General features: G+C 49.0%; 1 protein-coding gene across 10 annotated transcripts in view; it reads right to left on the bottom strand.

The window, feature by feature from the left end:
• Window positions 1-3,569: 3,569 nt before the first annotated feature.
• MAP3K4 (mitogen-activated protein kinase kinase kinase 4) overlaps window positions 3,570-16,333 on the bottom strand; it is a 116,365-nt gene continuing 103,601 nt past the window's right edge. For 4 of the 10 annotated variants that reach the window (XM_054505630.2, XM_054505631.2, XM_054505632.2 and 1 more), the window contains 6 exons: window positions 15,065-15,181; window positions 14,020-14,179; window positions 12,046-12,168; window positions 11,029-11,135; window positions 9,473-9,652; window positions 3,570-8,028 (listed from right to left, as the gene is read on the bottom strand). In XM_054505630.2, coding sequence (XP_054361605.1) covers window positions 8,008-8,028; window positions 9,473-9,652; window positions 11,029-11,135; window positions 12,046-12,168; window positions 14,020-14,179; window positions 15,065-15,181 — 708 coding nt within the window. In that variant the 3' untranslated portion in view covers window positions 3,570-8,007. The other 6 variants (XR_010413838.1, XR_010413839.1, XR_010413836.1 and 3 more) reach the window with 5 other exon arrangements.

Here is a 16,333-nt window from a genome sequence, read left to right as displayed (position 1 = left end):
ATGTTTCCACAGACTGCTCCATCCTCCCGTTCCGCCCTCTGCCGTTGTTCTGGGGTTCTGGAAGGCAGTGACCCAGCAGCGCTGCCTGGAGGGAGCGGGGTGGGCTCAGGACACGGGGGGCGGGGTGCTGGATGGGGCCCCCCGGCCACAGACACAGGTGCAGGAACCTGGGGGGGGGGCGGTTAAGGGATACGGCAGGTGCTGGGGGACGAGCTGAGCACGTCTGTCGGACGTAGTGAGAGGCCCTGTAAGGCAGCTTTGGTTTTCCCAATCTGCTGGCAATGGAGCCTCCCTGGCCCACGTCTTGAAGGGGTGGGCAATTCCCTGAAGAACCTGAACGGAAAAATAAAGGGCAGGCATCTTGCAGCCATTTGAGAAATGACTTTAAGTGCACTGCTCATCTCAGGAGCAGGTAGAACCTGGGTCCCCCAAACCAATATAGGCTCGTGCAGGAGCCAAGGTACTCCTCTGATCAGGGTCAGACTGGAGTAAACACCGGCGTATGAGGACCCCCTGGGCATCCACTCTTCTTCCGGGAGCCCAGACTCTCACACCACGAAAGAGGGCTGCTCCTTGACACGCAAGGCCTTCTTTGGAGTAAGGACCACATGCTGGACCTCTGCAAACTGTGCCAGTCCAAAGGGGCCACATGCACAACATGAAAGACAAGCAGTAATATCTCTGGCGGAAAACACTTAGCTACGGGACACGCTGTCCTCTCAGGCCAAGGCACTGATGGCGTTCACACTGGTGGGGATTTAGGGGCACACGAGGTAAGCAGAAGGCTTTCTCCCTGTGCACAGCTACATGCTGCTGGGACAGAGTTCTTCGTCGCTATGCTCACAGAAGAAGGGACAAACTTCCATCCAAAAGTTGGGCATAAACTATTCAGAACCACGTTTTTAGAGGGTTTGCTCATTTACTCACCAAGGGTTTCCCAAGCACAATGGAACTAGCAAGCCAGGGAGTTCGGAGAACACCCGAGAGCAGCTCTCTCTGCTGGAGGGATAATAACGTATCATTGACAAGAACTGCAGGAGCGAACAGAGAAACAGATTCTGGCTTAGCTGTGGGAAGGGAGTTTCGGTGAGGCCAGAGCCTGAGCTGACATTTGCAAGCATCCCTGAGAGCAGGGGTGATGAGCCCACGCATCTGCGCACCCTGCGTCAGGCCACAGGTGGGTTTCAAACACAGTCTCCCCCAGAGCAAAAGGACGGAGATTCGTGGGCAGGAGCACGGGGATGACCACTGCAGGCCCTGGGCGCAGCTCAGGCGTCTGTACCCACATTCCCGTATGTCCGCCTGCACCTGGATGTGGGGACTGCTCTGCGCCAGGGACTCCTCGCTCCACAGCAGAGCCGAGCAAGGCAGTCAGGGGGGTCGGTCCTGGCCGCAGCTGCGTGGCCCCCCCCCACCCCCCCACCGCCCCGGCACTCTGCAGCTCACTCGTGGTCTAAGCCCTTGGGTGAGCCATCTTACCTCGAGTCCCAGTTTCCCCATTTGTAAAACGAGGGCGATCATACCTGCCTCCTGGGTTGTTTCAAGGGTAAAATGAGGCCGTGTATGTGAAGACGCTTTACGAATCCTGAAGCACTAAACACAGAAGGGATGAGAGAGTAGAAAGCTGCCTCCCTGCTGCGACTTCGCAAAATGCTCAGGAACAACCCTGAGGTGTCCAAAAATATGTCACTCCCCCCATGAATATAGTGATCGAGCGCTAATAACATATACCCAGCCTTGGCCCTAGAACCTAACACGCGAGCAAAGGCAGGCTGCTCACCAGCGCTGTGGGTCCAGGTCGGAGGAAGGCAGGCAAAATACTCCCCTGGGAAAAGAACTCATCAGCGCTCCTCACAACTGCCTAGGTCGCAAGAGAATGTGGTAGTCTGGGGACACATCCTGCCATCTTTTCAGCTGTCTGGCCCTCCCACGAAGAAGCAATTTGTTAGGAGGTGTGGGCAGCTGGTCTCCCTTCTGCCCCTGTTCCCGTAATGGCAGAGATGAGCACAGTGCCCTGGAGAGACCCGCGCTGGACCCCCTAACCCTCCCAGGATATAGATTTCTTACAGAATTAAAGCCCCATGGAGGTTAAGCCACCTGTAGTGAGTGTTAGTCCCTGGAGGTGCGTCATGGGCAAAGAGCTTCGTGTCCTAACACTTTCATCTCATGGTAGCTTGGGTCAGCCCTGCTCAGAGCCAGCTCCGAGATCCGACGTAGAAGAGAAAAATCATCTTCCTGCACTCTGGAGAGCGATGGCCACTTTCCAGACTTCCCTAAAGCTTTGAGGCAGGGAGTCTGATGCACTTGTAGGAAACCAAGCCCCCAGAGTGACTTTCTTTACTAAAAACACCAGCCATCCAAAACGCAGCTTGCAGCTGGGCAAGTGGACCAATTCGGTGACTGCTGAGTGGACAGGAGTTACCGTGGAGGACGAACTAACACACTCTGTGAGTTAGTCTCTCACCTTGTTTCCTTTTTTTTTTCGAGAGAACACAACCTTTCTCCTGTGATCACATAGTAGTACTGGAGTTATCTTTTTAAAAAAAAAAAAAAAGATTTTATTTATTTATTTGACAGAGAGAGACACAGCGAGAGCGGGAACACAAGCAGGGGGAGTGGGAGAGGGAGAAGCAGGCTCCCCGCCGAGCAGGGAGCTCAATGCGGGGCTCGATCCCAGGAGCCCGGGATCATGACCTGAGCCGAGGGCAGACGCTTAACGACTGAGCCACCCAGGCGCCCCCGGAGTTATCTCTTGACTGCTGTATTCTCTAAATAAATGCATGCAAAACCTTATACAAGTAGCTACTGGTGTTTAAAAATTACACACATTAATCTTTTCCTAATATGCCTGTAAGTGGATCTGAACGACAGTGATTTAGATGTAAAATCCAACGACAATCAGCCAGGAAGGGTGATGTAGGAAGGGATGACGTGACAGTCACCAAAAGGGGCCCTGGCAGCTTCTGGGTTCTCTCCTGATGGAGCCGAACAGTGGTCCGGCTCGCCCCCATGCAAGACAGATTCGGCTTTGCTGAGGCTTTAGGACTTACTCATAAATATGGACAAAAGGGAAAATTCTGCAGGGTACCTGTTCCCTGCTCAACACGAGGTTTCACCCAGCTTGCCAGACCATCCACGTATTTGCTGGGCTCAAGTGAGAAGAACAAATACCCGGGGCCCGCCAGTTTCCGGAGCGACCACAGGAGGAATGTCAGTGCCGTGTGAGCTGCTGCCTGTGTTGAAAAGACCACAGGGACCGGGCGGCCCGGGACACTGGCAGGGTGAGTCCCGGGTTCCGGGGCCTCGGGTCCCGCAGGCCGTCCCGTTGGGTGGCCAGTGTTCCCCTCCTTTCACAAGTGTGTCTTACAGCCTTAACCGAAACGGTGCTCACGCTCTGCTTGCGGAGAATGAGGGGCGGCAAGGATGAGGCTCTGGCCGGCGGGCTGCTCATACAGCTGCCTCTTGTTCTCATAAATGCTCTTCCTCCAAACAAAAACGGTTCTAAAGTCTCCTGTTGGAATGAGACACGGGGACTGCCTCGGCTGGGAAAGGACTTCCAGGTTTGGGGGCAAAAGCTGGCTCTCCCTGTGGGCTCAGCGCCGTGCCACAAGGGTGTCCTTCCTCTCGGCCCCCTAGGAGACAGGCTGTAGCTGCTGCATTTGTGAAATGGGAAGGCTCTTTTTTTTTTTTTTTTTAAGATTTTATTTATTTATTTGACAGAGACACAGCGAGAGAGGGAACACAAGCAGGGGGAATGGGAGAGGGAGAAGCAGGCTTCCCGTGGAGCAGGGAGCCCGATGTGGGGCTCGATCCCAGGACCCTGGGATCACGACCCGAGCCGAAGGCAGTCGCTTAACGACTGAGCCACCCAGGCGCCCCAAATGGGAAGGCTCTTAAGACAAATGACTTCGGGTCAACACACTGGCCTGTGCAGCAGCCCCCGCCCCCCCCAGGGTCAAGACTCAAGGTCGTCTGCTGCCTTTGCCAAGCAATCACTCAGGGCTGCCAGGCCGGCCGCCGAAGCCCCTCGTGTTGGGTTCTTCCCCACCCACAGAAAGACACGGCAGCTGTGCACGTACACGACTGGCTGCATTTCCTAAAAGCATCTTCAGAGATTTAATCAAAAAAACATTTTAAAACAATTTTTTTTTTTAACTTTTTTTTGCCAGGATGAATGAGGCTCAACTTACTTCCTTGATCAACATGCTAGACAAGAGGGCAAGTCCCTTTTCAGGGCCAGCCCCTCCGCCCTCCGAAAGGAGCCCAGGGGAAGGCTCGGGCAGCACCGAGCGCCCCAAGCAGCACAGCGCCTGACCCATCAACCAGGAATGAACGAGTATCCCAATCTCTAACGCACTCCTGCCACCCTGCCTTGGGGTTTGAGTATTTCCAGAGTTTCCACAAATGTGAACGAAAACCAACCACTTCAGATGTTTCAAGGCTGTCTGTCCTAACACAACGGTCCTGCAGACTCGAGGGGACAGTAGAGGACCGAGCACATATTCCTGCTTCTCTTGACCCATGACATTCTGTCCCCCTTCGCAGCCTTTGTCACGGACAGGTAATGTGTCCGAAACAGAGTATGAGAAGCTTCTAAATAGTTAGCGTAGGTCTCCTTCTCAGAGCGGCACCTCGGCGGGGCAGGGCTGGGCTCCGGGCCCCTCCGGGTACTGAGTCCCCAGGCGCTCAGGGGAGGCCGACGAAGTGAACGGAGCACCGACTTAAGCGCTTCAGTAACTGAAATGGCCCTGTCTTCTCTTGATGCCCTTTCCTAAAGTAAAAATAAGAACCTTTCTTAAGTGCAATTAGGCCAAAATAAAATCCAGAATGTTATACACAGTCAGTACGTTGAAGTTTCAGAGTTAGCAGTAAAAAAAGCAAAGCTTTTCTCCAGGAAAGGATAAGCAGTTCCAACCGAGTCAGTCTTCAGCCCCTGCAGCCTTGTCCTGTTTTAATATTAAGGTTCCGAATTGTTTGAAAAGCACTTATTAAGCACCTTTAGATCTTTTCAGTATCTAGAAAAGTTTCCTAGGGCTGTGTGAGTAAAGCGTTCCACTGGGTAAGACTCATGATTTTTACCTTTATCACTTTTTTTTTCAAACAAAAGCACAGTCTTGATTTACATGTTGAAGGAACTAGATATTTTTGAAATTTCTGGCATTTCTGTTCTGCTGAATTTTAAGGGAAGAATCAGTACAAAGTTAGGATTGCTAAATAATAATCCCCTTGAATTTGAAAAATGAATTAAATGACACAAATTGCACTCTTTCTTAAAGTTTGTAGTCTTTAGCCAGATGGTTCCCAGAGGTTTCAGGGAATTCGCAGAAGTCACCAATGGAGTTTCAGGATGCCATTCCATCTGTATGTTTGCAAATGAGGAAGGAAAGCAGTGGAGAATATTGACAAAGTTGATGAACTAGTACAGGGTGGCTCGGACTTTTAAAGTTTATACAAAATAACATCACAAAACTACAGAACCCCACACCCTGCCAGGATAGGCCAGGTCTACAATGAGCTAGCTAAGCGCATCTGAGGCAAAAAGGCCAAGGCTCCCTGAGCTGCCTGCGGACAACAGGGACAGTGGGGGGTGGAGCAGAGACTCACACTTTTTTGTCCTGCCCACAGTTGTAGTTAGGGAATGAATTCCTTCAAGTGCACAGTGAACCCTATCGATCTCATACACAAAAATTAACTAAAAATAGATGAACAGATGAATCTAAATGTAAGAGCTGAAACTATAAAACTCTTCGAAGAAAACGTAAATGTGAATCCTCGTGACCTTGGGTCAGGTAATGTTTTCTTAGATACGATCTAAAGAGCATATGCAATAAAGAACAAGTTAATAAGCAAGACTTCAAAATTAAAAACTTTTGTGCCTCAAAAGACACCCTTAAGAAAGTGACAAAAGACAAGACACAGACCGAGAGAAAAAAACTAGATCATATCCCTGGTAAAGGACTTGTATCCAAAACATATAAAAATCTCTTATAATTCAATAAGAAGACAAACAACCCAATTAAAAGATGGGCAACAGACTTGAACAGACATCTCACCAAAGAGAAATAAATGGCCAACACACACAAGAAACAATGTTCACCATCATGAGCGAAATGCAGATCAAAACCACAGTGAGCTACCATCTCACGTAGAGTGGCCATCATCAGAAAGACAGGGACAAGCCCCAGGGGAGACTGTGGACAGGCGAGAACCCTCACATGGCGCTGCTGGGAATGCAGGACAGTGCAGCCACTGGAAACCATTTGGCAGGTTCTTAAAATATTGAACATGGATTTGCCACATGACCCAGAAGTCCCACTCCCAAGAGAGACGAAAACACCTGGCCACACAAAGACTTGCTTATGAATGTTCAGAGCAGCATGATGCATCATAAACAAAAAATGGAACCAGGAGATGAAGAAATAAAATGTGTGGCATCTCTGCACACTGGAGCGTTCAGCAGTACAAAGGAATAAAGTACGTAGCAAGGAACACATATGTACAAAGGAATAAAGTCCCAATGTGTGCTACAACGTGGACAGACCTCAGAAATACCGTGCCAAGTGAAAGATGCCAGATAGCAAAGACCACAGACGGTGAAGTTCTACTTAAGTGAAATGTGCAGAGTAGGCGAATCTAGAGAGACAGAGGTGGTCAGGGGTCGCCCAAGGCCAGGGGCAGGGGTGGGGACCGACTGCAGATGGACACGGGGCTTCCTTCCAGCAGGATGTCCTCAGGCGGACCGGGAAGGACAGCCGCACAAGTACACGGACGATCACTGAACGGACACGTCCGAGACTGTGTGAATCGCACCCCGAAAAGCTGTTTGAAAGGACTGAGAGCTTAACAAAATTCTCAGTGTCTACACATCCCTTAACTTCTTGGAGAGGATCCAGTGCCCTGGAGGGAAGGTGAGTGCGTCGTGCCTGAGAGATGCCTCACCCGGAGGCAGCTGCTAGGGGTCAGGAGGGAGTCTGTAAGCTTCTCAAAAGAGTTCAGGAAGCTCTAAGGTCAATCTTTTAAAAATTTAATAGCGAAAAGAAGCTAAAGAACACCATCAATGACATATACCTTGGGCTATTTTAGAAAACTGCTGAAACGCTGACATGCTGAAAAAGATGCTTCCTTGTCAAGACGTCATTCAGCTGCACTTAACACTGACCTCGCACTGGCGCGTCCTGGTTTAAAGGTCAACGGCTTCCAGCACGTAGTAACAAGGCTTCTCTACTGTCCCCCGGCCTCCTCTGCCAGCGGACCGTAAGAGACTCTAAAGGGGCCTCCGGCATCTGCGGTGGCCCTTCCGTTAGCCCCTCGGGCTTCTCAGCAAGGAGATCCTCCATCCTGCAGGGCCCCCAACCCAGGGCTCACCTCTAGCGCATCTGGTTGCGCCCCCTTCTGTACAGGAACCCGTGAACGGAGTGGCGGACCTCGGTCTCAGATAATGTGTTGGCTCTGAAGCTGACAGCCAGTAGAAGACAATATAACTGGGCTTTCCTAAAATAAACCATTTATTGAAAAAAGAACCTTTTTCTTAAATTTCATTAATCAGCCTTTGCATAACAAACCTGTGGCTTGCCGCCAACAACAACAAAAAGGTAAGGTTTCACAGTCAGTGCACTCGACAAACAAGAGTTTCACAACAAGGCCCAGGACACCTGATAACACTACAACTGCTTTTGAACCCAGGAAGGTCAAAATACTACGCTGATGTCACGGTTCTCAGTCCCACGAGAAGCAGGTGACAGAGCGACGGTCCGTGGACAGTAGTAATGGCACTTAACATGCAGCGTCTTTACCTCGTGGACCCGTCACTCGGAAGGGCCCCGGGCCACGTCAAACAAACAGGAGCAGCAGGAGAAGTGACGCCTGTCACCTGTGCAGCCTTCAGTCTTGGAAGCTTAAAAAGGCTTATACTGCTTCTCAGCACAGTCTTTATGTAAATATTACATACAGTAGTGATTACGAGAACTCTCCGAGCACACACACTACCAGGCCGCGGACCGACGAGCTTCATTCTTCATCCGTGCAGACCTGCGAGAGAGGCAGGAGAGAGCTGAAGCCCATGGGCGGCAGGCACACGACTTACAGGTTAAGTCACCGCCGCCTCGAGGACCCCGGCTCGGAGCCGGCCCGACGGCAGGCTCAGCTCGTGCAGCCGGTGACGTTGGCCAACTGGCCACTGAGGGCACCTTGCAGAACGCATCTGTACAGTATCGAGTTGACACAAACTGTCTCAACAAAGAAACGACTGTGTTTTTAATTACAAATCCCTGGTATCTACATAGCAAATCCAGCTACTGGTTCCTTAATTCCACTCACCCCGCTCTCCTCACCTTCCCTCCCCCCGTCAGGGGCTCCCCTGCAGGGCCCTTTCAGCGAAGCTTTCCCAGGGTTCCCTTCTCACCACATTTCTCCTCGGAGTACTCTCCCAACAATGTGCTGTCTTCTGGATCTGCATCCGTGCCCTGTTCAATCCCAGGTGTGAGCCCTCGTTACCTACATGCCCATCTGAAATCCCGAAGCAGACGTTCCAAGCACGCCTCAACCATAACATACCGAAGAGGAAACCACGGCCTTCCTGCCCCGACCGTCAGCCAGCTGCCTCTGCACCCCTCCTGGCCGACGGGGTCTCTAACCTGGGGACCCAAGCCAGGGCCTGGAAGCAGTGCTAGACCCCTCCCCTTACTCGCCTTTCTCATCCCATCAGCTATTCAGTCATGGCCATTTTAACCCCCTAAATATCACTTATAACTCGCCCCTAACCTCCCATGCCCAGCCCACTAGCTGTAGCAGCAACTTCCTAACAACTATGCCTCCAGAAGGATCATTCTAAAACATCATTTAATCGTGTCATGCTTATCATAAAACTGAAACTCCTTCATGGGGCTCCTGTTCACTTTTGCAGCCTTACCTTTGACCATTTTCCACATCCTGTGATCCATCTACACACAGTTCCTCAACCGTCTCACCCTCGTTAGCCTGCCGTACCCACACCTCCCTGCCCGGCCTACCCACACCCTCCCAAACAGCTCAGGCAGGCATCTCATTCCAGAGAAAGCAACAACGGCTGAGATCGCCTGGCTGGATGAAATCGCTCTTCGCAGTGACCCGACAGCATGGCGTACATGCCCTCATCCCAGCTCGGAACACAATGCTTCGTCACTACTGAGCCCTACACTCTCAGGAGTAGAAACTATGTCTTCCACCCAGTCCCAATTAAAATTCCATGTAACAGTCCCAAGTGTACCATAAGCACACCAAGATGGATCAAGCAGAGAACCTCAATGAACATTTACTGGGAAAAAAAAAAAAAAAAAAGATACAAAATTCCCTGGCATAATACATTTAGCTCCTTTCCATTTCAGATATAGATACAGATATTTTATATCTAAGTTTCCAAATTTCCTTCAGTGCCAGATACAAACAGAACTCAAACACTCAAACATGAAAAAGACTACACAGCTATCTGCCCAACCTTGACGAAGGAATGGTCGAGGAGCTGGCTGGCCGTCCACCTCATCCTGGGCTCACTTTCAAGGCAGTGAGAAAGGAAGTCCTTTCCTTCCGGGCTTAATCTTTCGGGGATCGGTGGCTTGTGCCCCATTCCCACTTTATACATAATCTGAAAGTTGTGTTCATATTCATGCCAAGGTCTCTAAAAAAAAAAAGGGGGGGGGAAGCATGTTTAATGGCCATAAAAAAATGAAACTGCCCAATCTTTTCAGGCATCTCAATGTTAATAAATACCCAGAGACCAGCAAGATTTTATTCACAGGGCCAATTAGTATTTTAGGCTTGCGGGCCACATAATCTCTGCCACAGCACCTCAATTCCCCTCCTGTGGGCCTGACTGCAGCCACAGAAGATACATAAATGGATGGGTGTGACTGAATGCCAGTAAAACCTTATTTACAAAACCAGCTGGTCAGCACAGTCTGCCTACCCCATCTGGATGTTCTATTAGTCCAGCGTTATCTAGAAGCCACCATCATGCAAATAAAAAATGTAATATATAAAATGATACTAAAATGTCAACAAAACATAAAAAACTCAACAGTTCTCTCAGAGGGACATCACTACGCCACCTTGTTGAATAATGAACATCAACTCCTAAAAGCGCAAAGCTCTGGTTATATTACACATCATAAAACATAAGAATAAAATGCTATTTCGTTCAGCAGTCACAAGGTATAATACATATATTACTAATAACACTTGAGAGGTTTCTTACATTTTCTGCTTTATAAGTGATACCACCATACACACATACAACAGTCCCTTTATACATCTGTATAGCTGTTCATTAGCAGTATTTTCATCAAAAGATACACTTTTGGAATTCTCAGATAGGCAATCATACAGAACATTCTTGTGCTCTATCTAGCCATCCTTCCCTCCCTCTCCTGGAGCCGCTGCCAACGGCTGACCCTCCTCCTGCCTCCTTCTGCCTCGCCCGGAACGCCATGTGGTTGGAATCACACTGCATGCACGTGGCGCTTCCAGATTAGCTTCTTTCTCGTCGGCAGTATGCTATTACAGTTCCTCCGCGTCGTCCTCTGGGCTGGACGGCTCATTTCTTGTCACTGCTGCAGAATACCCCGTTGTCTGGATTAGCAGTTTGCTCATCCGTTCACCTACGGAAGGACACCTTGTTGCCTCCAAGGCTGGCAATCATGAGTCACACTGCAGTCGCGTGCTAGTGTTTGAGTGGACAGAAGTTTCTAGTTTCCCGTCTCTTTCTGTAGCGCCTTGCTTCTCTCCATGTTTTCACTTGAGCTTCCTACATTTTTTATTCACTCACCTAAGAGTTCTCTAAGTCATAAATCTTACAAGTATTTGGTTCCTAGTTTGTCACTTGTCTTCACATTACTGTATCTTTTGATAGGTCACATCTTTTATATTTAGTCACGTTCTCTAGTTAGCAGAAAATGTGTCCATGGTATTTATAAAAGCTAATAAAACCATAATTACAGCTCTGTTCCTGTGAAGTGCCCTCCGGGAGTTTCTCCTCCAGGTGTGGGCTCTGCTTACCTTGCCTGTCACCATCTCTATGACGACACACCCCAGACTCCAGATGTCCGCGGCACGCCCATGGCCTTCTCCTTTTGCGCGAGTGATGACCTCAGGAGCCATGTATGCTTTAAAAGTCACAGATACGGTGATAGAAATGGGTTATAAACACAGCACCCCACAGTAATAGAGCCAAGCAAGAAATTAATATTGTGTAGTACTCCACATAAATGAAACAACTAATTTGTTGGGGCGGGGGGGGCAGAGAGGACGTTCTCCAAGTTACATAATAGGAAACACTGAAACTAACAGACATTTCAAATAAATTTTCTGAATGGACATTTTAGGGGCTGAATTATTACCTAAAGGACAATTTTTGAATGGCAAATCTTCAGATAAACTGTATTCACAGTAAAATATGAAATTTAATGTGCAAAAAAAGATGTAAAATTCCATGACACTGAACAATCAAAACAAATAATCACCACGTAGACAAGTCCCTTTTTAAAGGCACAATAAAGCAGACTGGTGGGGAGCCTGCCAGGCGTGGGCTTGGCTGCGCGGGTAGCACATTCCCGTGTGCTAAGATATTCATTGACTTCTGGGTGTGCCTACCCACTCCTTTTCCTTTAAAAGGGCCAATAATGCTCCAAACTTCCTGCCTCCTTTAGAGAGGCATGAATTGTCACAGGTGTTGGGACAATAAAAGCGTTATGTTCTTAAAAAAAAAAACAACCCATACTGCTGTATTTAACATACTGCTGTGTTTTGACTAGAATAGTTTTAATAAGCCCCACGTGAACAACAAAGATAGGTTTTCTGGGAAGAAAGAGAGGCCTTTCCTCCCTCGTCCACTTCAGGGGCAGAGGCGAATTTGTGTGTCTGAGACGTGCTGGCAGGTGGAAGCATGTACTCGAAAGCCCTCCTCCCTCCTCCCTCCTCCCTGGTCCGTGCTGACAACAGAGGAGCCGGGAAGCCCAGTCAGCAAGCGCGCTGCAGTGAGTCACCTCGGCAAAGACAAATCAAGCCAGTCCCCACCTGCTGTCCCCAGCGTGCTATTCACTTCACCCGGCATGGTCTGCGCGTTGTTCTTAAGCTTTACTGAGCATCCGAAATCGCCCAGCTTGATGAGTCCGGAGGAGGTGAGGAAGATGTTGGCACCTAACAACAAACAAGCGCTCGTCGGGCTCAGGAACACGCGGACAGCATTTTCAGCTACACGGCAGCCCCAATTCCCAGGAGTGTGAGTCACAAACCAAATAATGTCAAGGTTGATAAAACCTGACTTACGAAGCACAATCACAGAAAGATTTTCAGCCTTGTTCACAAATGTGAATACAAGGCAAAGACATTTTCGTATCAGTACAGACAGCTTTGAACAGAAACACCAGCACAGATTCTAACGCAGAAGACATAGGGAGAGCCTTCCACAGGAGTTACTCGTAAGCTACAACGGCTTGTGGTGGCCTCGTCTGAAGACCAGAGTCGTGAACGTGCAGTGAGAACGTGCGCACACACTGCTGTTCTCTGCAGGCCTGGCTGAGGCTGCCCTGGGCTGACTTCGCGCTGAGACGGCAGAGATGCTTCCGGAGCCTCCTTACGTCTCTCAAAGCAACACACACGCTTCCCTCGGACTCTAGCTGGAATCTGGGGTCACTGCTCACGGCTCCAGGCAGCTCTAGGCTACAAGATATTGTTGCCCCAATGGGGCCACACATCGCCGGCACTGTGCGTCCAACGGCACCTTTCTCAGAAAGCATTACAGAGCCACTCAAGTTAGACAGCCAGCCACACAGTGAGCTGACGTCTAGCAGATAGTCCTCAGCGCCTGAGTGCTCCCAGCACAGACGGTCCCCACAGTGGACTCTACGGTGCGAACTTCACGACCCTGGAGCTAGTCCACATCTGCACACTTGCCATACTGAATCGTAAAAAATATCACAAGCACACAAGTGAACAGACTTGATTCAAGGACCCTGAGGAATTCTCTTCATGGCCATGGCTGATGACACAGGAAGGTCCCATTTCGTGACAGGGGTCAGAGACTGAGTTCAGGTGTCTGCGGCAGAACACCTGGAAACAGGCCATGCCGGGGCCTGACAAAGAGCCAATTAAACAAATGCTCAGAACGATCCCAGGCAGCAGAGCAATGTGGAAGATGGGCAGGTGGGGAGGCAACAAGGCTGGTGGGTGCTGGGGACTCAGGGGGAGCCACTGGAGGGAGCACAGACGATCCTTACACTCAGACCAAGGCAGGTTCTGGAGTGATCCAGCCCCGCCCTGGGTCAAGCGCCTGGTCGGGAGCCAGCCAATTCTAGAGTGAACGTGTCTAGGCCGGCCTCAGACTATGTGACAGAGTGGAATCCTTCAGTCTGGGGCCCATCAGAGACAAATAATTTGTCACTTTCATTATCCCCAGTTTCCCCAAATACAAAGGTCAGGTGCAAATGCCAGAGGGATAGTTATGAGACGAGCATGACTATTTCCCTCAAGCCAGAAGAGAAAAGCACTTCGAATCAATCAACATGACCAAGTCGGTTGTTAGCAGAATCCTACATGGGAGGACGTTGGTGTCAATAAACCTTGTCTCCCAAAACAGAGCTTACACTAGCATTTCAGATTCACTGTCGCTTTACATATTCACGACATTCATATGGAAACACCTCAGAGTCTCGACATGGAGGAAAGGATGCTCTGATCGTGAATGTCTAGTAAATCTACAAGGCTGGCTAAAGCAGCCTACAAAAAAACAAATTTCATTCTTGGGGAAACAGATCTCAATGAAAACAGCGTTATGCAGAGAGACAGAGCAGACGTCTCTGCTCATGGATGGGGACGTGTGTTCCACACAGTCTCTCGATCCTGGGTTCTTTCTGGAAGTGTATCGACAGCAAAGGCACTTCCTTCTACAGAAACGATGTGTGGGAGTGGGACCGAGTGTCTTGGTGGCACCTACTATGCGGAGGGCACGTAGTCTGGTCTCCACGGCAGCCAGGTGGGGGTGAGGATTACCTTTGATGTCACGGTGAACTATGCCGTGCTCATGGAGGACATTGATTGCGATCGTGATCTGCTTTGAATACAGCCTGATGACGTGCTCCTGAAGCCCCAGCCTCGACACCTCTTCTAACGTCCCCTCGTCACAGTACTCCATGAAGATGTACATTTCTTCCTGTGGGAGGAAGAAGATGCAGGTGTGTTTACATGTACACCAAGGGAAGAATCTGGACAACGTCACAGGTTGCCCCCCAAAGGAATCTTCTTTCTAATGGTAAGCTACACTCATCATCCTCAACACTGAACTTGTCTGAGAACAGTCATTCCTCACTCCTACACAGAGGTGTCTGCCTGCCTCCTGTCTGGAATTATACAGCTAGTCGGGGTAAGAGTGTCTTCTCCAAATCACAGGTGATAAATTATCTATAATCCTCCGAATTTAAAGTCTGCTATATAATCTCAGACAGGGACCAACAGGGCTGTCCCTATCAATGTATTATTAAGTACTGAAACACATCCTTTTCAGATATGAATTTATTTGTGAAAACATTAAAAATCACCACTATTCAACTTCCCCTGGAAGTTCAGACTCCACCAAGATGCTCCAAGTTATCCTCTTTCCCTCCAAGGGTTTACTTCTCAACACAAGGGGGGAAACGAATTTGAAGTTTTAACTTTCTCATTTCGCTACGGTTCCTTAAATACACATAAAAGAAAAATCAGCATTACTGGACAGTGCACTCAACAGTGGTTCAGTCAAAAATGGGGTGAAAAAAGTAACACGCTGTGTAAGGGGCATTTTAGAAGAATCTTCTGATCGGCAGGATGGGTTTCAGTGCTTTATAATGTCGGGTTAACGACTACAGTCTACAACTTACATTTTAGGAAGAACTCCTCTAGTTTCAGAGAGAAGGCAGAAATGATGTAACTCATGGAGATTTCCTGATAATTAGGCAAAGTTACTGTGCTCTGAAATGAGAAGACCTGCGATGTAGAACAGGACTCCGACTGTGCCCTTACTGATTCCTCACACAAAACCGCGTGATCAAAGTTGGCTTACTCTATGAAGCTCCACACCAAAATACCGAACCAGATTGGGGTGTTTGATGCCCTCAAAGATTTTCAATTCGTCTGCAGTTTCCTTGATAGTTTTGTGGTCATTAGGCTGAAATCGAATCTGTAAAGAGAAAACCGTTGATCAGCGCCGGTCCCGTCACGAACCAGAAACAAGACACCTTTACCCACGAGGGCCTCCTGACATCTGCATCATCCAGACGCACGGGACTGTGGTCAGTGTGTCTATGACTTGACTTGGAGTCTTTCTTTGCTTTGTCATTCCAAGTGAATTAGACATGCCTGCTTTGGAATATTTGGTGAGAGACCAGCTAATAGGATCATTTTCATAACTGCAAACTGAATTCACAAAAACATTAAACATTCTGAGATCACAAGTGTATAGGTTCTGGGAAGATAAAAAGATGTGAGATGACTGTGCCCTTAAGGTTACACAGGGCCACATGCACCCCAGTGTTGACGGCAGCAATGTCCACAAGAGCCAAACTGTGGAAAGAGCCCAGGTGTCCACCGACAGATGAATGGATAAAGAAGACGTGGTCCATACATGCAATGGAGTATTACTCAGCCATCAGCAAAATGAAAGCTTGCCATTTGCAACGATGTGGATGGAAACAGAAGGTATTATGCTAAGCGAAATAAGTCAGAGAACAATGATCATATGATCTCACTCATATGTGGAATTTAAGAAACAAAACAGAGAATCACAGGGGAAAAGAGGAAAAAATAAAACAAGATGAAATCAGAGAGTGACACAAACGATAAGAGACTCTTAATCATAGGAAACAAACTGAAGGCTGCTAGAGGGGAGGGGGTAGGGAGATGGGGTAACTGGGTGATGGGCATTAAGGAGGGCACATGATGGAATGAGCACCGGGTGTTCTCTGCAACTGATGAATCACTGACCTCTGAAACTAATAATACATTATATGTTAACAAACTGAATTTAAGTTTCAAAAAGAAGTTTACGACTGGGGCGCCTGGGTGGCTCAGTCAGTTAAGCGGCTGCATTCGGCTCAGGTCATGATCCCAGGGTCATGGGACAGAGGCCTGCATCCGGCTCCCTACTCAGTGGGGAGTCTGCTTCTCCCTTTCTCTCTCCTCACTCGTGTTCTCCCTCTCAAATAAATAAATAAAACACAGGAGCAGGGGCAGAGGTGGGGAGGAGAGGCAGAGGGAAAGGGAGAAGCAGGCTCCCCGCTGAGCAGGGAGCCTTCGATCTCCGCACCCCGAGATCATGACCTGAGCTGAAAGC

This window comes from Mirounga angustirostris, unplaced genomic scaffold, assembly GCF_029215605.1.
Source record: "Mirounga angustirostris isolate CCGP_5_RB_7025 unplaced genomic scaffold, mMirAng1.0.hap1 SCAF_8, whole genome shotgun sequence".
NCBI lineage: Eukaryota > Metazoa > Chordata > Mammalia > Carnivora > Phocidae > Mirounga > Mirounga angustirostris.
The sequence above is the reverse complement of the archived record's forward strand: the minus strand, read 5'-3'. Positions and strand labels throughout refer to the sequence as shown.